The sequence below is a fragment of the Ischnura elegans genome, chromosome 5 (genome assembly GCF_921293095.1).
Source record: "Ischnura elegans chromosome 5, ioIscEleg1.1, whole genome shotgun sequence".
Lineage (NCBI taxonomy): Eukaryota > Metazoa > Arthropoda > Insecta > Odonata > Coenagrionidae > Ischnura > Ischnura elegans.
Genome location: NC_060250.1, coordinates 105,865,967 through 105,890,295, shown reverse-complemented (window position 1 = coordinate 105,890,295; position 24,329 = coordinate 105,865,967). Strand labels below are relative to the sequence as shown.

Sequence of the window (24,329 nt, the reverse complement as noted above, 5' to 3'; positions counted from 1 at the left end):
ATGCGATGTAATTGCACGTTTCATCGAAGTTGATTCCGTTTTCTTTGGATACGATCGAAGACCAAACTTCTATTAAAAGCGTTCAAACCTCGAAAAAGTGAGTTGTTTTCCTGGGACTCATACAAAAAGACCTGCCAGAAAGATACCAGCTGAGACCCTTATACCTTCTTCACTCTCCGATCCCTGACCCTCAGGATTCTACTTCGAAAACGGTCGTTTTGTGACACCGCGGAGTGGAGCCTTTGACCGTCTTAACGGGGGTATTTCCACGAGAATTTCAAGCTTTTTAAAAATGTGTATCATACCCTCAGTTCTACTTTATATCCATAAAATGTTTGAGAACTGAGGGTATGATACACATTTTTAAAAAGCTTGAAATTCCCGTGGAAATACCCCCGTTAAGACGGTCAAAGGCTCCACTCCGCGGTGTCACAAAACGACCGTTTTCGAAGTAGAATCCTGAGGGTCAGGGATCGGAGAGTGAAGAAGGTATAAGGGTCTCAGCTGGTATCTTTCTGGCAGGTCTTTTTGTATGAGTCCCAGGAAAACAACTCACTTTTTCGAGGTTTGAACGCTTTTAATAGAAGTTTGGTCTTCGATCGTATCCAAAGAAAACGGAATCAACTTCGATGAAACGTGCAATTACATCGCATGAAAAACCTCCACTGTCTTCACCATAGACCATTTGAGAATCGGTGTCTTGAAGAAAAACATAAAAACGGTGAATGGTGAGCGTTAAAACCCATACAGCTTCAATAACCTTACCGCGTCGCGGCTAATCCAACTCCCGACGCGCGGAGACGAACCCTGCCGCGCGGTCGAAAAATCAATGTCATTTCCGGCGACGCAAACTTATTTCAAAGAAAACTGCATAAACACCTTAAGAAATCTTCAACAAATGCTCTCATATAAGTTACTCCGCGCGACCTTGCCGAAAACCTATTTGAAACTCTACCTAAATGTAAAACTTTGTCGAAAAACAGTATCCGCCATTTTGTTACTGCACGGTAAGAATTTCTGGACGGTATTCTTTAAGATTACGGAAAATTAAAGAAAAAACACCATTCCAACAGATTATGTGGTTTTTTATTTCGCAATAATCCACCCAAAACTTCACCATCCACTTCCTTTGGAAAGTTTTCAGAGAAAATTGAAGACGGGCGTTTTTATGGAAATTTGCTCACGTTTGAGCCTCTGTATCTCAGTAACGGGTAGGATCTATGTCAAATGAAGTACATATCCATACATTTCAATCATTTCTGAGTATACCTGCGAAGTTTCAAGTTTATAACTCAAAAAAAGCCATTTTGTAATTTTGTCCGGCTTTTTCCGATTTCCGCCCACTGTGCGTCGTGACAACAAAGATCCAATCACGCGGGCACTCCACTTGGAATCCAATTTAAGAAGAGAGTGAAAGGGGTAGTGTCAAAAAGGAATTCAAACACCAGAGACGGAAATCCAGTCAACAAAGGGTACTTCAGGTGTAATCATGTCGCAAAACAGAGAATTTGAGCTCTCATTGAGTTTTATTTCATTCAACGTACTGCAAAAAAATAATGCCTAATGTCACAACCGTGGAAACATTTGTAACTAGCGGCAGAGAATAAATAAATTATTTAAGCAAATACTTCGAGGCCCACGTGTCGAGAGTGTGAAGCAATAAGGAGTTCTAACAGCTTAACAGGCAATTAACTTTTATTAAGCTGTGGAATATTTTATCTTTCGAAATATATAATAGTGTATCTTTTTATAATAGTTTGTCTCTTGGGAAATATTGCTCTTTACACAAGTGGTTAATTTTTTACGAACGAAGTTTTTTCCTAATAACATTGTGCGATCAGTTCCCAATCAATTTGTTACTTCGTGGCTGATGAAATTATTTCACTAATAACCACTGATTAGAGTCCATAACATCCATAAACATAAATAAATGGACGATTTAATATTACAGTATGAAAGAATATACATGAGCAAAATTGTTCCAATATCACAAATCTGAAAAAATATATTACCTTTGAGACATGGTGCTGGCAATGTGTGCTGATAAAATGGAGGAAAAAGAGAGAATGGACGACCTGGGTGAGGAACTAACCCGGTTGATTGGTCATGTCATGCCACAAAGCACTAACGCGAAAAATATGATGGAGGAAGAAAGGTCAAGGAAACTGAAGGAAGTCACCCAAGGAAGGCCAAGAGGTAAGCACTAAGGGTAGATAAAGGGTGACCCACAGAAGAGGAACCACGGGCAACTGAAAGCACCTTGGGCATGTGAGAAATGAACGGTTGCAGTACTAACATAAGATTGAATGTCACTATGCCATTTGGTTACTTTTGTAGCTTAGGCTTTCGATGCGTGTGCATCCACACTTAATGCTGCGGTTCATATTTACCTTGAGGATGCAACAGTCGATGAGATTGAAAGCATCACACGAAGACGTCGTTCGCGAGAGGAGAAAAATTTTCTATTGCCCTCTTTGGAAGGGGCAAATGCTGTTTTCCTGTGGCAGGCGGAGAGTCTCCTGTTATAGCGATTTCAACGCTGCGCGGCGCTCTTAGCCATAACTCATTCGTGTGATTGGCGCGGCGTAAGGTGAGGCGCTGTGCGCAGTCGAAAGAGTGGAGGGGGACGAGTTGATTTACGATTTTTTAAGCGGAGACCATCAATTCCGAAAGACGTCGGGACCACCCTTGATTTTTCCCTCAGGCCTTCGACGCCAAATCCGCGGAAGACTGCCGACAGGTGGTGTGGTACGCGAACCCCGGGGGAAATTCAGGCGGAGGACGTAAAATATTTTCCGCATTCATACAGCACAGTGTTTTGAGAATCCAATAATTCCACAAATACGACGAATTAATGGGAGGATGTTAAAACATACTGGGGATAGGTTACAGAAGCCTAGTATATTCAGCATTTATATAGCACAGTATGTTGTGAAGTCAATTTTTCCAATGTATTACTATATATTTCCATAGTACCTTGGCCCAGCCGCCTAATTTAACGATATATTGGATAATATAAGACGTTTGATTTGAAGGGCGATGACAAATACTGGGATAAGAAGGAAGTTTACAACTGATGACAATTTGAACATTTTAGGGCCAAAGGATGGGTAAAAATGTGGAGATGACAGAGGGTAGAGAACTAAACGATTTAATGCATACATCGGACGTATAAATTTACGGTACTAGTAAAATAATGAAGATCATGGAACTGAGGACATTTATACTTGAAGAATTTTTATTTTTCCCTAGTTGTTATCAGGTCAGCAATGTGACCTATTTATGTAGTCAGTTTGTTAATGTTTAAGTTTTTTATGTTTAAATAATCAAGCCATTACAAATTATATTCCCTACTTTGGAATCGCTGGCCAATTAAAAATCGTGATGATTCACTTTGACACGCTCCAACGACCAAGATAACTCCGTAGTCCTTGTCGCTAGCATCAAGTTAAACAGAAATCGGAAGAATGGGAAAATCAATCATCCATAGTGGAGGAAAACTGCTGAAAGAACAGGTGTTTCCATCACTGCAGACCGTTGAACCAGTTTACTGACAATATTGAAGGTAACAAAAGAGAGAATTTGAAGCTCAGGTGTTCGTGAAAGGTGTTTCAAAAAAGATTTAATCTAATGACAATAAATTTTAATTTCCCTAAGGATATTCCAAATGTAGGTAAAGGGAATTATTTTGTACGTGAATGTTTTCGTAGATATTTAAGCTAATACCCATAACACTAAAATGCATTTTATTTGGTGGTAATACGACAAAAGGCTGTAAATTTATCCAGGGGTAAGCAACAATGGTATAAAAATTAGTTCTTTTCGTGTCAATGTCAGATGTATCTCAACTGAAATTATTATCACTGTCAGCACTATAATTTTCTTAAGAAACATCTATGGTTCAAATTTCCAGCATATTCATTCATCACTTTCTTAATTATTAATTGATAACAGAAAATACTGAACTCATGAAGGGCACGTGGAACACATCTGATTTGATGATTTTCATCAAACATAATACCAAGTATAAAGAGACGATAACTGTAGCAAAAGTCTAGTATGCTTAGGTATAATTAATTTGTTTGATGGCTGGTATTAATAGTAAGTAGACCAATCGTCTGAGCAAAATAGGTATCCCAACTTATATCCATAAAAATAAGTTGTGTGTAAACATGGGCGAAGTTTAGAGCTGTATGTCGGGGAGTCTAGCAATCCAGTCAGGGGTTTAGGAGCTATGGAATATCCCCCAGTGAAACAGGGGGTATTCCATAGCATCTAACAACAAGTGTTCTTGGAAAATTCGCTTAAATAAGCCATCAAAAACAGCATCTTAAATACTATCAATAAATTAAATTTATTTGATGCTTATGTTTCCATTTTACTTGAATGTACCGGCTTCGTACTTATTTTGGACAATATACCTTCCATTTGGGGGGAGGGGGCGGGGCTCTCTCAGGCCCCCCAAAACTCCGCCCGTGTGTGTAATTTGGACTAACCAAGAAAGAGGAAGAAAATAAAATGTAACCTGGTGGAAGAGGATTCCGAAACGGCTGCACACGTAAATAAAAATATCTTTATCCCTCGCGATCTGCAAGTGAAGGGTGGACGACTGGGTTGTTTGGGGTGTGGCCCTTAGTGCGAAGGTTGCTTCGGTACGAACGAGGGAAGTGAAAAGGATGGAGATCTGGTGGGATGATGTGGGAGAGCGGGTATCACGGTTCAGGAGTCCGTGGAACGTTGCGAGGTGGAACAAAGAGGGGACGACGAAATCCGACGACTGACCGCAATAATGTCCACGATCACCGCGATACACCCAACTACGCAAGACACGACGAAAATAGGAAAGGGGTTTCAATGAACACATACACTAACTCCCCGAATGTTTTAAATGCAGTATTCTCCATTAAAAAACAACGAGATTCATTTTCAAATTAATAATAATGGCAAAATATTGGGCTAATTATCTGCCTAAGGTTACTTAAATGACCAGGTAAAATATTAATCGTGCCAAGATGTCAGATGCCATTTTTTCAATATCTTCTATCTCCAAAAATTAAATAATATTAATTAATTCTTAAATTAGAGGCAGGAAATCCTGTGAGGATGAGATTAGAAAATTTTGACGTCATGCGTATTTCCGTTGGCTGCCATAAATACTTGTTACTTTCAGGAAACTGTTAGGAAACCATCGGTTTTATTTACGGAGAAATTAGAAGCGAAATTCAAATTTATGTAATACATAATCGTTGACCGAAAACGAATTTGAAAACATGCTTCTTTAAAATTAAACATATGCAACTAGCGACATAATGAAAAACGTTAATGGTAACAGTTATACACATTCTAATACCGAATTATGCCAGTATATATAATGCAAGATAATTGCGTAGAAATTCGTCAAAAGTCGGTTTTAGAGTGCACATACAATTCCATAAATTGCATAACTTTTAGCTGTTTCCAAAATTGAAGTATATACTTTGAGTTAATGATGAAGAAAAATGCAGATTTATCAATAAAAATATTCGATAAAGTAACCAACTAATAACCGATAATACCACAAGTAACCGATAATGGCACAAGTTGCCGAAACCATGGTCGGTGTAAATAAAAGTTTGTGGAAACAGACAAGTGGTTTTAATAAACTGAACATCAAAGATTTCCACCGTATCACGCCGGACACTATCTTTTAAACATAGAAACATTTGAATGAGGAGAACAACTCCTAGCATCTTAGAAAGAACTTCAGAGGAAAGCAAATAATTTGTAGAATCGTCATGTAGAATTCGAATCATAAAAAAACAGAGTACTCATTATAGAGGGCCTTCCGTTCGACTTCTTATTAACCCGCAGAGGGTATGCAACCCAACTAACATGTTTCATCTGGCATTGCTGATTTGGCATGAGAGATAAGGATTGCGCGACAGTTAGAATTGTAGCTAGAATTTGAGGGAGTAGTTGAAGATACATAAAAATATAACCACATGTATTATACTCTACTTAGCTACTAACCATAACTTGCGAATGTTATTAATGAAACGACATTTTTATAGTTCACCGCACAAATATTTAGAGGTTAATCCTCAACAGGGAATTGTGTTACTGATGGATTTAACAAACCGATAGGAAAACCTTAGAAGTCAATACACTATGCTTTTCTCACGTTTCTTTGTCACTATTAAGACGTTGTGAAAACACTGAATTGTGGGTACCTATTGTATTGGCCACCGATGGAAGTAGTGAGTTCAACCTTCATCGTAAACAGGCTTCTTGCATTTCACAATTCTGTCATCCATTAGATTTCTCGAACCTGAGAGTTGTATTTTTCTCCTGAATATCACCTCTTTTTCCAGGAAATTACTCAACCATATCCTCTCTATATAGCTAACAATAACAATAAATACACCCTACCTCCTTCTACAACCGGACGACGACCACGATTTCGTCTTGCTATGGTGCTCTCGGGTTTGTATAAAATAACGACGTGATATAGACCATTTTATTTATAATAGGAAAGGGGTACTTTTACATTTATTTATTATTTACATTTAATATTTTATATTTTATTTTTCATTTATATATATATATTATTCATTATTTACACAATATACTTTTACAATATCTTTTAAAAACCTTAAGCAGAAGACGGGACAGCTTAGTTGGCCATATTAAGGCATGACGGCCTGATGAAAGCAATCGTAAACTGACGGGTGGAAGGGAAGAAGGGCAATGGACGGCCCTCCGAATGAGTTACATAGGACGGGTCATAGAGGATGTAAGAGAGAAGAAATACGTCGCTATGAAAAGGTTAGAGGATATGAGAATTTAGTGGAGAGCTGCGTCAAACCAATCTAAGGATTGCTGACTAATGGTGATGATGAGGCTCAACAATAGCGATGAAAAATCGAACCTTTACAGTCGGATCCAGGATCATAATCGTGGTTCGCAGGGTCAGAAGAGGCAGACAAAGAAAGGCAGGAATAGGTTGATTCCATAATTTATCTGAATGGAATTCACTTTACAATAATTTACATTCCATAATATAAAAAATAGATAACTCACTTTCACTGTTGTAGGTTCATAACATATTTGAGTAAATATTTCTTACTGACGAGCAATAAGAACCTATCTGATATTCAAAATTGTGGTGCCTGTCTGCGTGCTATTTCGTTCTTCAATCACAAAAATACCACAGAGACAGTTTTTAGGCTGTCGATAAACTTGCTTCTTTCATAAGGCTACCATAAATTCAAATATTTTAGTGATTCCTTTTCCCAATTAAAAATTATCAAACAAAATACCTACAGAACGAAATCCTATCCACAAACATTTTGGCGGTATTTTTGAGGTGAACTTACTATTGAACATATCATTTCTGTTACTGTGAGAACAAAAATGAGTGAGCTAGAGCGAAATAACACATTCCTTTCTCTTTTCAATAACGTGTCCACAAAAACCATCATGGCTATATTTAGACGAGTGCGTTAACGCCTAACTTGAACGGCGTCTGCACGACTGAACTTTGGCTACCATCCCGCATGGGAAGAAGGAATTCCCGCGATGAATGCAAGTGATCGACTCGCTTTGATACGCAGAATAAAATTCAGCCCATTTTTCCGCCATAAATCATATCTGATCGTTAAAGTATTCTACCGATTAAGGCAGGTTTCCATGGAGTACCTTAGAAGCATTCGGTCAGCTTCTCCCTCCTTCATGTACTTGCCTCTTCAATTCACAGTAAGGCCGACCCCCTTTCATTGTACCTAAAAATTCTATTCGTTTCTTCCTCTCTCTCTCGTTTACCCAACATTCTACCCTCGAACATTGTTTTCAACATCCCCTCCCCGCTAAGTACTCACTTCATCCTTACCTTCTGTCTCCTCCGTTTCTAATCTAAAAGCAGCCTCTCCTCACTCACCATGTCTCGCACTTCGTCATTTCTTCTTCTCTCCGTTCACTACTCCACCTACTTCACACCCACATCTAGAACGCCTCCAGTCTTCTCTCGTCCTCCTTCCTAAACGTCCATGTTTCAGCACCGTAAAGAGCTACTCTCCAGATCAGACCCTCCTAACCTTTTCTTTAAGACTACACTATGCGCTCACAAAAGAAATTTAAGTTCATTTTTTCTTGTTCCCCCTCGGATGCATCGAATTTACGGTGCTTGAGTAAAAAAAACTGATTGAGTTATCCAAATTTTCTTCATATATGTTGTAGTCAAAGTTTTTCACAATATTAATATGAAGTTTCATGGCATTACGCTCCTCACTTTGTTGTTATTGATGAAAATGTGAATACTTGTTAATGTCCGATCCGCGCACCTTGCGAGCTGAGATAGGGGTCACCTAAGCGGATTTATCGCGAGCAGGGGAAGATAATAGGGTTGCAGGGAAGAATAGAGAGTAAAAAGTCCTTATGATAAACAGAAGATGAAAATTTAAGGTGATAATCGCCTACAAAATGGATGCATCGTTTTTCATCTAAACCTGCCATAGGTGGTTTTATACCTAGAGTAATATCAATATTTCATTTCACTTAGACCTCCAATATCGGTAATCATCATAATTATTTGTGATTTTAATAAATTTTAGAATTAATCGTACAGCTAATGGTGGCACCATAATTTCATAACCCAATAACCCATTATAAACCAATATTGCTTATGAGTAAAATCAAAAATTTATACATTTTCAGTCTATCCGGGAAAGATTTAAAATAATTGTTCTTTTGTTCTGTCAAGTTTAATGGCGAAATGTGTAGCTGCCACAATAGTTATGATTGACAATTTTTTCACTTAAAAAAATGAGAATATTGAAATTCAATTTCTCCCAGAAGCAGCCCTGGGTTAGGCATGGTAAAGGGGCGGAGGTAGTAGTACGATAAATTTAAGAAAATATAGTAAATTTATATCCTTGAATATTATATACTTCCACGAATTTAGCCCAATTCGGTTAAGGAGTTTAAAGGCCCACATTAAGGAGTTTAAAGAAAAGTTTGGTGAAGATTCTGATCTGGAGTCGGGAGTGTTAAAAATGTTGACCGCGGGGGAGACCGGAGGTGGTGGAGGGTAGAGTAGTCGTGGGCTGCCAAGAAAGGGCGGAGAGATTTGCTGGACGTTTGGCGATGGGGTGGAGATAGACGTGGGCAGGGCCGCGGGGGTAGGAGTGATTTCCGCGGGGAAGGAGGAGGTGGGGTTGGGGAACGGCCATCGGCCAAGCGCGACCGTCACGCTACGAAGACAGGTGTTTCGCTTCGCGTGGTGCACGGGCGAGAGAGGGGGAGGGAGGGAGGTTGGGCCCTGCACCTCACGCGTGCTCCGCTCGGCACAAAACAGATCGGCGGGGGCGTGGAGAGCGTCTCAAATGAAAAGTGCACGTGAGGAAGGGGAAAGGGTTGTTTTTGCTTAGTTGGGCGCGACCCGTGCCAAGATCGCTTGCGCGGGGGCGATATAGGTTTGGGATGGCAGAAGGGGAGGAAATGCATTTTTTTCCTCCGTGTAGAAGCTGAGGGAAATAGAATGTATGGCATGGTATTCGGAGGAGGCGACCGACAGTTAAGGTCATTTGCACAGTGAGGGAAGGTTGGAGAGAAAACCATCGTCGGCATTAGCCTGCTCCTAACGAATGGCGCCAGGGGGACCACGGCTCAACGTCCCGACGGACGGAGTGCTACATTTGAATTGCACTCCACAAGTTAATGAAAATAGGCATCTTGGAGCAGTCTTGGAAAAATTCAGCCACCTGGTGTGAACCCGATTCCTTTGGGTGGGGAACCAGTTCTCCAGCTACCACAACAACTCTACCAACAATAGAAGAAAACTGATGAAGGAGTTCAACCGGGTCGGGTCTCATTTCGTAGAAGTATGTAATATTCAAGATTATACATTTCATTTTTCCACATTAAGAGAGAGATCTTACAGCTGGCTACACCGCATAGTGGCATCTGATATGGTATTGCTGCCAAATGGAGAAATTAACTGTGCTACTAATTACTAATTACAAAATGTATCAAAAGTACAAATAATTATCATGATTACCAACAAAGGTCTGAACGAAATGAAATATGTATTAATATAACTACAAGTATACCACCAATTAAGGCAGGTTTAGAAGAAACACGATAAGTCCATTTTGCAGGTGATTATTACCTTACATTTTCTTCCTCGGTTTATCATTTATATATATTATATATTGCTCTTAATTCAACCCTGTAACCCCATCATCTTTTCCTGCTCGCGATACATCCGCTTAATAGACCTAAGCCCACGTCGCAAGTTGCACGGTTCGGATATTAACGAGTATTAAAGTTGCAATAATAACAACAAAACTGATGAGCATAATGGCATGAAACTTAACAATACTATTCTGAAAATCTTAAACCACATCAGGTATAAAGAAAACTTTGATGCCACAATCAGTTTCTTGTTAAAACACCGTAAATGCGATGCATTCGAGCGGAAAATAGAAAAAAATGAACTTTAATTTCGTTTTTGAGTGCATAGTGTAGCTATTACCAACACTAAAATAGTTTATGAGTATGTTTGAGTGACAGAATTTTTCAGCGGATAGCACTGTGAACGATGCGAATATTGATTGAATATTTCTCTCTAGGGTGGGGCGAAAATTGGCTTTTTCTTGGGATCAAATTTGCCCCATGCAGTAAGGCTGTGCATCGATATTAGAGTCTCAGATCCAATTTTTTCTAAATCGGATAGTATTTATTACCGTCGCCAGAACTCAGAATTTAAAAAAATCAAGAAATCAGACAGATTTGGTAAAAACGCCAACCTAGCCATGGTAACTACGGAAATTTCTGTTCTAACAAACATTGACTTTTACCTCTCGAAGAGCGACTTGTCCTTAGGGAAAGTCCTACTCCTACCCTGAATGTGTGATATTCAAACGCCTGTGGCTTAATCTAGGGTGAGCCATACCCTCACCCATCCATTCCAACTCTCGGGTTGATTCACTGAGGGTGTGTGTGACACGAAAGTTATTGTGTATTTCATGAAATTTTTCGGTTTTGGTTGCCTGCGATTTGTCTCCAATACAATACTCTGCATTAAAATTATAGGCAACCAGAGTATCACCCAAGGACTTGAGTAAAACAATACGGAAAGGTACTCGGCTATATATTGCCCCCATGGTGAATCCAGGAAAGGGCCTATAATTATACCAACAACAGAGAGGGCCCATGTCTGATCGCATCCATGCGAAAAATTACCGATAATTCTCTGAATTCAAATGCAGTCAGCAGCATTTCACCAAAATTTTATTTTTTTATGCTAAATAACCGTTTATTAACCGCGGTGGCGGATACATATGGGGGGCGACCACCTTGCGGAGTTTCCCGCATTGCCGAGCAATGGTGACTTTTTTATATCATAAGAATGCATTATCTTGTACATGCGTGTAATCAGTTTAAATAAAACTATCTTAAAATTTGCATGATACTTAATTATTTTTCATTTCGCTAAAAGTGTAGGCAGCTCAAAATATCTTTTGCGCACTCCCCTTGAGTTTTTTCTGTACTTCCGTTACTGATTAACCGTTCAGTATTATGTTTATCAAAAGTGCGATATGAAAACCGGAAAAACCACCCTGATTAAGTAAATATTTAAAAAAATTATATTGATCCACCATGAATTAGACTAGTTATGTGATCTTATTCCACTGTATATATCGGTCTGAATTGCTGACATTGTATCAAGAAAGAAACCTCACAAGAAACCAGTACCCACTCTTTCCTCTATTGTGAAATATAATTAATCTCTGATCAACAGAAAAAGAATGTGTTAATGGCTTGCAGGTGTGTCACTTATATAATGGCATCGAGGGTGTTCTTATGTCTTAGCCTAAGGATTGCCTGGAGCAAGACTTCCTTTTCAGTTTGCCTTGATATGGTTATGTGAATTGCTCTCACTAAATGCACTTAGAACACTTGCTGACTATTTTACCGGAAAAAGGGCCCCTTGGCTTCTAAAGAAATAAAAAAGTAAAGCAAAAAAAGTACTTCTGGAAAGATAAAAATTATTTAGCAATAAGCATTTTATTTTGAGTGATAATACTGGCCCCTCCCAGTTTCATTTTTTTTCAAATCTCATTAAATCACCATTTAACCTAAACTCACCGCTTTATACACGTGTACAGTTTCACTGGGAGGCCAAACTAAACTGCCGCAATGATAGTTAAATTAACCTCAGTTATTTTTGCACAGGTTTTAGCCGAAAATAGCGAAATTAAGTGACAAAGAATTTGTAATTTTCAACTCATTATGCTAAACTCTGTTAGAACATTTCAAGAGGTAGCTAAACAGCCTTTAAAGTTATGAATAACGGACAACACTCAATCAATTATTCAGCATGACAATTCGTTTGACTTGAGCATATTTCACGGATACTGTTTCTCAATGTGGAAAATGTTTGCGAGCTCTGCATCAACCTCATCATGAATGAAGTCAAATAAAAAATATCGTGATTACAAAAGCAAAGTCATTGATTATTTTGATAATGCCATAATGGAATACATTGAGTTGCAAAACGCAGAGTTAACACAAACATCTCGACATTAGGTTGCACATAGTAAAAGCATATTTCAACGACTTTATGAGAGGAGGGGGACCATTTGGCTTCGAAAAAAGTGTACCTTTGCAAATTATCGCTGAGCTTTGACACAAATGAAATACGGCCAAGAGAAGGCACAAAGGGAAAGGAAAGGAGGGATTTTTAAATATTAATTCAACCGCTGGAGCGTGGGTTTCAATGCTCACCTTGACAGCAGACGTGGTTAAAACGAGTGTTAAGCCAAGCGAGATAACCTCTGGTAGTAAAATAACTAACGTATTTATTAAGAGCGGGAGGGTGATCGCCTCTTTTCTAATGTTAGCACCGCCCCGCGCAACGAGCCGCCGCGGGAAAATAAAAGAATGAAGCAGAGCGGAGGAGCAAAATGAAGAAATATGCGCGCGCAGACGTGATTCATGGCCTCTTCCAAAAGAATCCATTCAGCGGAGACAACTGTCCCCTCTTACAATTTAATAGTTCCCTCTTCTTTACGACTCTCTTTCTTTTTCGAAGCAACCTCAAAGGGTTTGCCCCACACAACCTCTCCTGCCATTCTCTAGTCCTATCCCACTCAAAGAAAACCGCACACAATGCGTGGCTCTCTGGTCAAAGGAGACGGTACTTCTCCTCACGGACATGGCTAAACTACTGATCCAAGGTGCCACGTGTTTTGCTGGAGGATATTTTCTGATGGTATTTTTTGAAATTCGCACTACTGACAGGAATGACAGAGTAGTATAAGAATAATTGTACAAACTCATCTTTCCTTAAATAGTGTCACATACTACAGTAGATAACAGTAGTAATCATTAAAAATTTTAATGCTCACGACGTACACATTTTGATGACGGGTGCAACCGGAAAATTGATTTGGGAGTATAACTTATGACAAATAAAGTTCCATTACAAAATTATATGATATGAAAAGGTTTTTATTTCTCAATAACTGCTATTTCAAAGGAGATCAATTAAAGTTTTACCAATATATATTGTAAAATAAGGCTAAATGATATATAAAAATTTAACTCCCGAGTAGATTTAAATTGGTACTTCCCTAATGTTAGATAGTAGGAACTCTATGAGAGAGTGATTTGAAAATCCGAACTTCCTTCTTCGACTTCCAAGTTAAAAATTCATCATCTCTCAAAATCGACGGAGTAAAAATTCTATGTAATTACTTTCAGGGCATATTTTTAAGGATTTATTTGCGACAGCCTATGTGATGTAGGATGGAAAAGCATTTTCAACGCTAATTTTTCTCATATATGCACCAAATTCATTTGAAATCTATTAAGCACTCAGTCATGTTAAGAGAGAGAAATTAGTAAGCAAAATGAAAATGCCATGCTTAAAAGATATTTTGGCTAATGCAGCAGTGAAGGGCTGTTGACGATCATAATTACGTCAAGAAGAAGCATAATGAATGAATAGGTATAGCTTTGCGGATATACTTATTGTTCTAATATGATGTTGACTATAGAGTGATATAATTAAGGACATAGAAGAGTGCATTACGTGCAAGGTGAAATTTTGAAAATAGTGTTTTTTTTATTTAAACCAGTAAGTGCATGATTTTTTGCCCCTCTTCTTCCCTTTAATTGCCTGTCCAGAAATTTCACTCAAGTCCACAAGATTTTCTGTGTGATAAAGAGATGGTCATATGCAAAGAATAATTGTAGGGACAATTATTCTTTGCATATGACCAACGAATACGCAACGAACAAAAATTAACCAAAATTTCAAAGCGGAATCGGCATATTTTTTGTATGAAATAAATTGCCACCAAACAACACAATCGTGGATTGAGATGAAATGGCCTGAGTGGATTTTTAGATGGTGCTCTCATTCATATGATATAATCAATTTCAAATCATTAGAAGAGTGAGTTTTAAAGGAATATAATGGTATAGCAGCAATCTCAGAGGGCATTCATTCTCAAAACAACTCACTATTACTTACTTCCACGAGCGTAAGTTTGCTCGAACTGCGATCATAAAGACAATTAGTGACCATTTCTTGCTTCGCAGTAAAAATTATTTTCACCACCTGAAGCCGCTGAGGATGGAAGACGTTTATAAATGTGTTGTCCGTCAAAGACTCAGGAATACTGGATTCCTAGTAAACATTCTCACCATTAAGAAAACATGAGTTTTATTCAGGATGAACTTTTGAAACAGCTGAGTTATTTACTTCTATTAATTGCATGAAAATTTTCATCAAAATATATTTACTTGATGGAATTAGGAGAGTTAATGTGACGAGGACGTGCCTACATTTCTTCACGCTGTACCACACTTGAGGTTATTTTCAATACACTGAAGGAATACCATCATCATTTAAAGTCATACAGGTAAGCATACTTACTAAAAGACAAAGAGAGAATAACTCTTTTCATGCTGCCAAGTAGTGGCGTAGCCAGGAATTTCGTTCGGGGGGGGGGGGGGCAAAAGCAGGGGGGGAAAATTTCGAAAAACAGGGTACCTTTTAGAGGGTTTTAAACTAATTTTAACTCTTTTTATAATCGAAAAAACTTCATTTGTTAGAGAAATATTTGGTATATTCATGATTTTTCAATATTTTGTTTTCTTTTATGAAGGAAAATATTGTGCTTTTACCCCCCGGACCCTCCCCCTGGCTAAGCCACTCTATCCAAGTGTCAACTTGGTTGTGAAACGCACTTAGTTGGTTGACGCTCCGAAGACAAATATTTTCAATTTATTCTTTAATCGCTCGTGACAAACTCGTTCCTTTTCCTAGGACTGAGCTCATCGTTTATTGAGTTGCTGACAGCGTCCGAGAGATTTTGGATGCGGTCAACGCTTTTTAAGATCTCACGAGAAGTCGCTGTGTCTCGCATTCCATCGCATCTAAATATGCGGCCTCGTGCGACGATAGAAGGCGTCGTCAGCAAGGTTTCGCTTGTTTGAGGACCATCACTAATGACCGCACCTGTGTCTTGAGGTGAGATGGGAATAATAAAATAACCACACCTGGGTTCTGTTTAAAATACCCAAGTGGAGAAATTCCGCACAATACGTGAAGGACCATTGCTGAATGAGAACGTGCTCGTTCTGAGCTTCACCCAAATAAAAAATTCGACAATTATTATAACGGGTAAGTCTATGGACCTTTTACTGGTAAAGCAAAGATTTTATGGATCCAATAACAATAAAAAAATGATATCATAGCAATTAATTCATTATTTCCATAAAACCTTAGACACCTTTTGTACCTATTTCATGCTATTAAGTGTGCATTCAGTTATTTTGGCTCCGGAATTAGTAACAAGGAAATCCTTTTTAAGTATTTTGGAGAAAAATGTATTAATCGAGGAATTATACATGAAAATAAATTCAATTAATGTTGAGATTGAAAATATATGGATTAATATGGATTATTTATAGTCCTAAAAATATTGAAAAATTCGTGGGTAAACTAAATTTGATTAATAGGTAAGAAGATGACGACAAGTAAACAGATAATCACAATCAGTTTTATTTCACTGTAATATATTATCTATGGTACACAAGAAAATTTTACAAACGGTATCAATCAGTGCTGTAGTTGGGCCGGTACGGCGCATCCCCTAAAATCCAAACTCGTTTTAAGGGTATCGGTTAAACTACCTTTTAAAATCTAAAAAAATAGCCTTCTGTAAATTGTCCAATGGATTTCAGAAAGAAAAATTGGAAATGATTATTAACTTGTTCAGAGTTATCTTGGAACTAATGTAAGAGTTGGAGTTTGATATTTCAATCGCGGCCGGATGTATTTATGCCGTTTCACACGGGGGCACGTATACTTGCACAATATAACGTGTGTACGAAGGAGCAGTCAAAATTGCGTCCTGTAAAGCGGTGAATTGCTAGAACACATGCGAGAATGCGTGGACGTGAGATGGCAAAATAGCCCCTGTTCTAATTTCGTTCACGCATTCGCGCAATTCCACGCCATTTTAGAAATTAATGCAGTTCTAACTTGCGCAATTCCGTGCTCCGTGTAAAACGGCCTTAACACATGATCAGCTGTTGGCAATTTTGGTGAGTACCGCCTACATTTTTTTCCCAACTACAACACTGGTATCAATGCATATTTTTACTCCCAGCGTTAAAAGGCTAAAGACTAATTAGGTATTTATTTGAATGAGTAGCAATGTATGTATTCTATGTATTCACTTCATTCTTTCACTAATTTCATTCATTCACTTCAGTGTTTGTGTTAAAATGAATCCAGTCATAATGTAAGTAAAAGTTTAAGTTGTAGAAGCGCCTCGTAATATTCTAGCTTTTTTGTCACCATGACGGAATTATATACTTAAGTGCCGAGTGCTGTTTCCTATAAATACAGAATACAACTGTAAGAGGGGCGTGTATTATGTCATCGTATGGAATATTCTCTTTTATTCTGGAATTGGAGCTGAGTTAGACCAGAAGAGCTAATCGAATACAAGGGAAAGAAATCCAAATGCAATCAATGTTGTAATTTATTTATTCAATATAAAAACGATGCTAAGAGTCAATATGGAAAGAGGCGTCGGTTAAACTTTTTCATCTCCCCTCTGAGACCTCTCGTGCCCTATTCCCACTCACATTTAACTCATTCCTGGAAACCCTTTCCAATAGCCTTATTTTAAATCACTCCACCGTCGACATGATTATATTTCTGACCTTGTTTTCACGTTATAAATCCTAGCCTCACGACCCGAACGACAACGAACGCAGATGAAGCAACAATGAAGCATACCGTGTAGCAACGCATCCAGTCGTGAGATCGGATCGCCATTGGTCGAGGCGGAATGAATTATAATGGCGGGCTCCCTGACGGCCCACACTATTGGCCCGCGCCTAAGTGAAGGGTTTTGAGTGGCTCGCGCGGACGGAGGGACACGAATAAGGTGAGGTAGCGAGCGTTGGGAAAATAAAAGGCAGTGGGGGTAAGAAGGGGGTGGGGGGAGAGGTGATGAGGGCAAGGCAGGGATTCGACTTTCGTCATCGACAGCGTCCTACTTGGCATCGTCAGACCGTTTCGGGAAAAGGGAGACGTTTGTAGACGAAGGGGGTGAACTGTGGGGAGAAGAGGCCGTGGAGGTTAAAGAAGGGAAGCTTTTTAGAGGTCGTAGAATAAATGCACCATCTCGTGTATAATCGCCACCGGTCTCTCAAGAAACTCATGGTTGGAGCAGTGCAACTACATTTGCACTAAACACATTGGGAGCGCTTACTAAGAATAACTACTATCAAGGGCGCAGCTAGGAATTAAGGCTAGGTGGGGTTTCAGGCGCAAATAATACTGGGGTGCCTGGGGGTGTGGTATACCCGCCAGGGTAAGCGGTAGGTGCGGGGGGTTTGGGGGGCCTCCGCCAGAAAAAATTAAGATAAATGGTTCAAAATGTTGATTTTTACGGTCTTTTGAGGGATATTTTGTTAATCCTCACTCTATTCTGTAAGTAATATCAATCCAATTAAGTAAAATAGATTAGACTTAAAAATTTCAATGAGCTCTGGGGGGGGGGGGGGGGGTTATCCCCCAAAACCCCCCTCGCTGCGCCACTGACTACTATCGCTTATGAGGCTAATGTAAATGTGGTCATGGCTTAACCATTGATAGTTGATCGACCTTTGTCAATGGTTTGATTAATATTCCAATAAGTCGTAAAAGCGTGTGGAAGGAATTGCATGCAGCTGTTATATGTTATAAACATAAAAAACCTGGTAAATGGATGAGAAAAATAAAAAGAGTGAACTTTGAAGAATCATAGTTCTACTTTTCAATTGCTGATGATTTTATTCAGAGAGGGAGATTTTTGTCCTTACAATAAGTTGTTAAGATTGATTGGTCTAGGATTCAAATACAGGAAAAGCCTTTAAATCCCCCAAATTAATCCTCCCAGTTGACCCAAGGAGAGGTCCCGTGTACCCTGAATGCGAAGTATTTACATGCCTCAGGATTAGACAGGAGACCGGAGTGAACCGGACCATCATCCAGACAATCAAATCTTCGGTATTCTAAAATGGTGACTGAGAGCCAAGATCATTTGTTACATAGGAAGGGAAATTTGGAGAGAAACCTGGCGTTGTCTTTGACCTTCCCTATAAGAAAAAGACCAAGAAGACTACGATCTGATGCTCCATTCAACGGCGGGCATAGTACTATGCTTGTATTGTCCTCACAGCACCATTCCGGAATCGAAATTTACAGAAATAACCTCCATCATCGCCGGGCTTTGAGCCCAGGTCCATGGGGATGGAAGCCAGTCTATGGAGAAGGAAGCCAAAATTAGGAATTGGAATTCATCTATACTATCCGGCGGAGAGACGCTCCAGATGCCGGGCAAAAAAGGTTCTTTGCTCCGTACTTCTGAATGGGGCCTGGAAGATGGAATGTGGGAGGAGTATGGGGGTGATGACGTGATAAGTAAAACGAGTACCCCATACTCAGGACACATTCAGAAGGAAAGGGAAAGGAAACCCCGCGCAGTCATTTGAATGCTGCGTTGACTATCATCAGCGAAACGTGGAAGTTGCTGTTAGCAGTGAAATAGAGAACCAACCCGTGAGTAAGACTTGGTTGCGAGATTTTTCCATAATTCTGATGCGGGATTGTTCCCGGAAAACAACCACACCGCGAGATTGTACTTCAGAAGCAGGATCTACAAGCCTACGAGAGTTACTCCCCAGCACTTTTGAAGGTGTTTGAATAGAACTATGGCAGGAGGGCGTCGACTCAGTGAGTGCGACTATTCCCCTAGCCTAAGGATAGGATCGGAAGTGAACGTATCGCAAACCCAGAGCAGTCATTTGAAGGCAGCGTAGACCACCATCAGCGAAACCAGGGAGTTACAGTTGCTAGAGAAGTAGAGATACTCCCTTTGAATATGAGATGATCAAAAGCTTTTTATCTCAATCAGGGAAACCAACCAGGGGTGGAATGGTAAGGCAGGCAGGAATATATATGCATAGGGGGCTCCGCCGGCCATGAAAAATACAATTATAGTAATATTTACGCAGGAATACGACATTTACCTACTGCAAATTGTACTATTTAGTTTGAACCATAAAAAAATGCTCACTTAAATTTATCTTTTTCTTGGATAGAGGTTTTGCTTTTTGGATCTCTTGATCGCCACGGCTCGTGGATAACTACACTGTTCCTGAAGCAAGCTATATAGGAACCACACCAACTTGACTCACAAAGATATTAGGGTCGAATCAATGAGTGGGCGAATATATACATGAAGAGGGTTGACGAAGAGTTCGTGGAGATGCCAGCATTGTTGAATTGCGCAAATAGATACGCCTTGTGAAGCCGGGAGCGGAGGAATTGTGGGATAGATCATGATCACTACTGGCGCCTGTACCACCACCATAACCTCCGCCAACTGACAGCTTCACTTTACGGTCTGGCGCACCGCTCCATGGGGTAGAGGAATGAAAAAAATTAAGAACTCACGGCTGCAAAATTAATTTGCAGAAGTGCGTGAGCATAATGCTGCAATCGATCAGCGAGCAAAGCGAAAGGAGTCGAAAAAATTGGCATCTCATCGGCTTCTTATCGCCCCGACCGTTTTGAGGACGCAGAATTCACATATTTCTTATTCTAGCATATAGCATGGTAGTCTGGTCTCAGATATTTTAATTTAAAAACAACAATATCTGACGTAATAGTCTCTTATTGAAATGTTCTTAGTTTTGCTACAAGTAACATTAGCAACTTAAGCATTTCTTAAAAAAATGAGACACTTTTGTGGGACCAAAAAGTATTCCACCGTTATGAAATGAATACAAACAGATATACGAAAATTTTAATTCATAAATTTATTAATGAATAGAAACGTAAATTTATGGCCTCATAATACTTATAAATTGTAATAATAAGTTTTAACGATAATGCTGTATATGGCCACTGGTAAAAGTACGTATTTCAGTTATGGTCATTTTTCATGAAAATGTTTGGCTATTTTTGATTTTGAAAGAGTTATGCTTTCACACTTACGAGTATGTGGCAATTTCTCTACTTAACTCGACGTAACAGTGTAGCGGTTTCAACCGGTGAACTATCTTCAACTCATCTCTCGTATTGTTGGCAATGAAGAAAATAAATAAAAATGTAATATGAGTTTCAATCCTTGACGGAGGATTTTTAAAGTTTAGTATTTGAATTTAACTGGAAGAGCCAAATGGGCGGGGAAATTGAAACAAGCCTGTGGAGGGAATCAATAGTTGAACCAAAACCAATTGCTCTCGCTCATCAAATCGAAAAAATAACTCACAAAAGTGAGAAACAATGAACAGAGTTAAGATATTTAAAAAGTCGATTGACTATATTTTCAATCCTAGAAGGAAGAAAGCAAAATTGTTTTCTTTAACGTTAAATGCTCACACTATACGATGAATACGTATGTAAAATAGGCTACCTTGGTCAAAATATTACTAATCCAAAAATTAATACATCATTTCACTTTCTCTGCGTTCATAATTAACAATACATGAGAATTAAATTAGCACACGATCATAGAATTTGTATTTTGAGGGAAATATCAGAAAATGGAGGTGATTCACAAACTACAGTTATTTCACGAAAGTAGGAAAATACAGAAAATTATGATTCCTTGGGGCAATCAATCTTTTCTCGACCCTAGCTTTTCTTGGAATAACGTAATATGGTACTCATATCATAACACTCACGCACGTACTTTGGACTCTGACGTCCTCACGAAATATCAAGTTTAGCTTAATTTTTGCGGCACAAGAGAGAATAATATTTTGATACATACATACCAATAATGTGGGACATCTCAGAGGATCGAAGGAGTGACATACCACCTATACACAGATTTCGTCAGTACTGTAATTTCTATTTTTTACTATTATTATGCATGAGAACGCAGCTGGGGCTTTACAAGGGCACCGATAAAAATGCTTTATGGAGGTAATTACGTTTAAATGTTTCTTCGCCTTAATTGAAGATCACTTTTATGCACTTTACGGTAGCGGAACGTTTTCGAACCTCAGTGAAACGAAGGAGCAGTGCATTAATATTGCATCAAGGTGAATCCATTGTCAAGTAAAGCACTTTCAATTTGCGGACCTCTAAGGCTTCATTTTGGCAATCGGCCAAATCACTGCGTCCAATCCGTTGGAAATGGTAGGAAAATGTACCAGCTTGTCTTTTTATGTTTCTGGTCGCGTCCTCGTTCGACTTGATCGTTTTCATACCAATAAGATCACAAACTCATTCAAAATTTTATAGCCTTTTATATTTTATTCTTATAATTTATTCTATTTCAATTTCATTTGGATTTCCGAAAAAAATCAAAAGACGAAAATAAAGGTAGTGAGAATGCTCAATAACAGAAGAAAAGTAGGGCGTAAAAGTAACAAATCTTCCTCCTTTCCAACGAAAAGAACTGGAATAAGGTATAAGGAACGTCTTCTGTATAGAATCAAAGCATTATCTTAAAAACAAGATGTTTCCTTTTTAATAAATGGAATTAAAAATATTTTCCCCAATTGTCACATACCTATAAGTTAAGTACCTTGATCACAAAGAGCACTGTAAAATCCAGAGCGGCGCCTTAACAATATTTTTCACTTGAATTAGTAACATTTTTATCGTATTTCCTAAACATGTAAAAGTTATTCTGGATACATCTCCACGGAATTAATTCATTGTGAGCGAAATATTACTCCATTTCTGATAGTTGCAACATAAGACAAAAGAAAATCTGAAATCCGTGAGAGGACGTTCAATCAGGTCTGAAGATGCCAAAACGATGACTTTTCTAGTTTTTTGGCAAAAAAATAAGTTTTTCTTCCACCAATGATATCCAATGACGTTGAAAAAATAAGGATTAGAATCTACTTCGATTGAAATAGACTTTACTCAAATCCCTACCCCATATTTGGGAAATAGCGTCGTGAATAAATATAAATTTTACCCGTGGGCGTGGCTGATTGCAATGTTATTTGTTTCATATTTGCTTTTATCCATTCTCTTGCACAAAACGAGACTCTTCTCTAATTGTAGTGTTAGCGCATTTGCTCCACTCACCATAGCGCGATGGAGGCGTAATATCCGGCGGAGCGGTACATTCGTCCCCAGTTGAAGCCCTCCTGGTCGGCGCTTAGGTACTCCGCCACCGTGAGGATGGGGAAGGGCAGGCCGCGCTCCAGAGCGGCACGCTGACTCTCCTGCATCTCACCCGCACCCGACCACCGGAACCGCTCGTTGAAGTCGATGTCTTCACTGCGATTGGAAGCTGATGGCGCTGCGGAAGATAGAAAAGAGAAGGGGACATTAAAACCTATAGACTCAGGTTACCACCGATTTTGATTAGGAAACCTTAAGGAGGAGACGGGTCAACTTAGTTGGCCACATTATGATGCATAATGGAATGATGAAAACAATCTAAGAAAGGACAGGTGGAAGAGAAGAAGGGCAAGGGACTACCCCAAATGAATTACATAGGACAGGTTATAAAGGATATAAAATAGAATAAATACGTTGCTAAGAAAAGGCTTGGGGATAGGTGAGAGGAATGGAGAGTTGCATCAAATTTATAAGGTCGACGTCATGATAATTCAAAATTATTGTCAATAGGGAAAATCCTGTGCTCTGCATTAAAATTTCCATTGGAATAAATTAATTTGCGTAGCGTAGTGGTCTGTGCAGTGCTAGGCATTATTCTCTCAGCATTTAATGGGAATTAAACTCATAAAATTGGGCAAATTCCAAATATGCAAGAAAAATAATAATAATAATTCCACGATTTTTTTTTCTGGTGTCCAGCATATAATTAATTGAATATTCCACTGAAGCCAAACGCATCAAATATACCTCAAAGAAGCTATTAACGAGTGTTTGAACGTTGAAATCTTGCATTTCTGGAGCTGAGATACATTAGGAAGTCATTACGCCCTCCACCGTCTTTTCTACGAATGTTTATTAAATGGCTTCCGATGCATGATTTGCGAGTGCGATACGAATTCAGCGTTGACAGTCACATCCATGCATTATTGGCCTTCGGAATTCCATGCGAAGCAAAAATTCACCGCCGTGAATGGGGTTCGAGATGAGGGAAGCGATTGAGACGTTCAATTTGGACGCGTCGATCGCGCAGCCTACCGAACGAGGTCGAAGGCGTAATTTAGTGGAGATTTTAGGAGCGAGGCTCTCTTCTTCGCCTCTCATACGGCGGCGGGAGAAGAAAGGAGAGATTTATGCTCCCACTTTCCGCGGACGAAACGAGAGAATATTGCGGCCGTCCCCCGCCTCCACGCCCCTTGCTCTTTCTCGGATTTTCCCGGCCACTTGGTTTATGTTTACCAGGGGTAGAAAGGGAATGATATACAATGCTCCTGCTTCCATCTCAGCGTCTCTTAAATGCAACATCCAAGTCTTTTACTCCTAAAAAGCTCCCAAAGGAGGGAAATTTTATGCCATTAACCTCTGGAAGAAAAGGTGAGAAGAAAAAGCGGTGTGGTTTTAAAGAGCGGAAAAAATCCACCGCTACGACCGCTGCCTTCCATTTTAGTAGGTACTAGAAATGTCATAGAGAGTTCCATCATCAGTACCTTCCACTTTCTACAAGAACTTTTGCAATATTCATTATGATTCAGTGAAATAAATACACTACAAAATATTATATTATTTAAAAAAAGGCTAGGACACAACTGGATAATGAAATACAGTAAATCTTAGTGAAGAAATATTTACACGAGGCCAATTTTCTATTAGAAGTACATAAAAAAAATTCCACTCCGCCATCCCC

General features: G+C 39.1%; 1 protein-coding gene across 2 annotated transcripts in view; it reads right to left on the bottom strand.

Annotated features, from left to right (window-relative positions):
• LOC124159383 (dual oxidase maturation factor 1-like) overlaps positions 1-24,329 on the bottom strand; it is a 324,286-nt gene that overhangs the window by 9,343 nt on the left and 290,614 nt on the right. For both annotated transcript variants that reach the window (XM_046535158.1, XM_046535157.1), the window contains one exon: positions 22,610-22,826. In XM_046535158.1, coding sequence (XP_046391114.1) covers positions 22,610-22,826 — 217 coding nt within the window. The remainder of the gene's footprint in view (positions 1-22,609; positions 22,827-24,329) is intronic.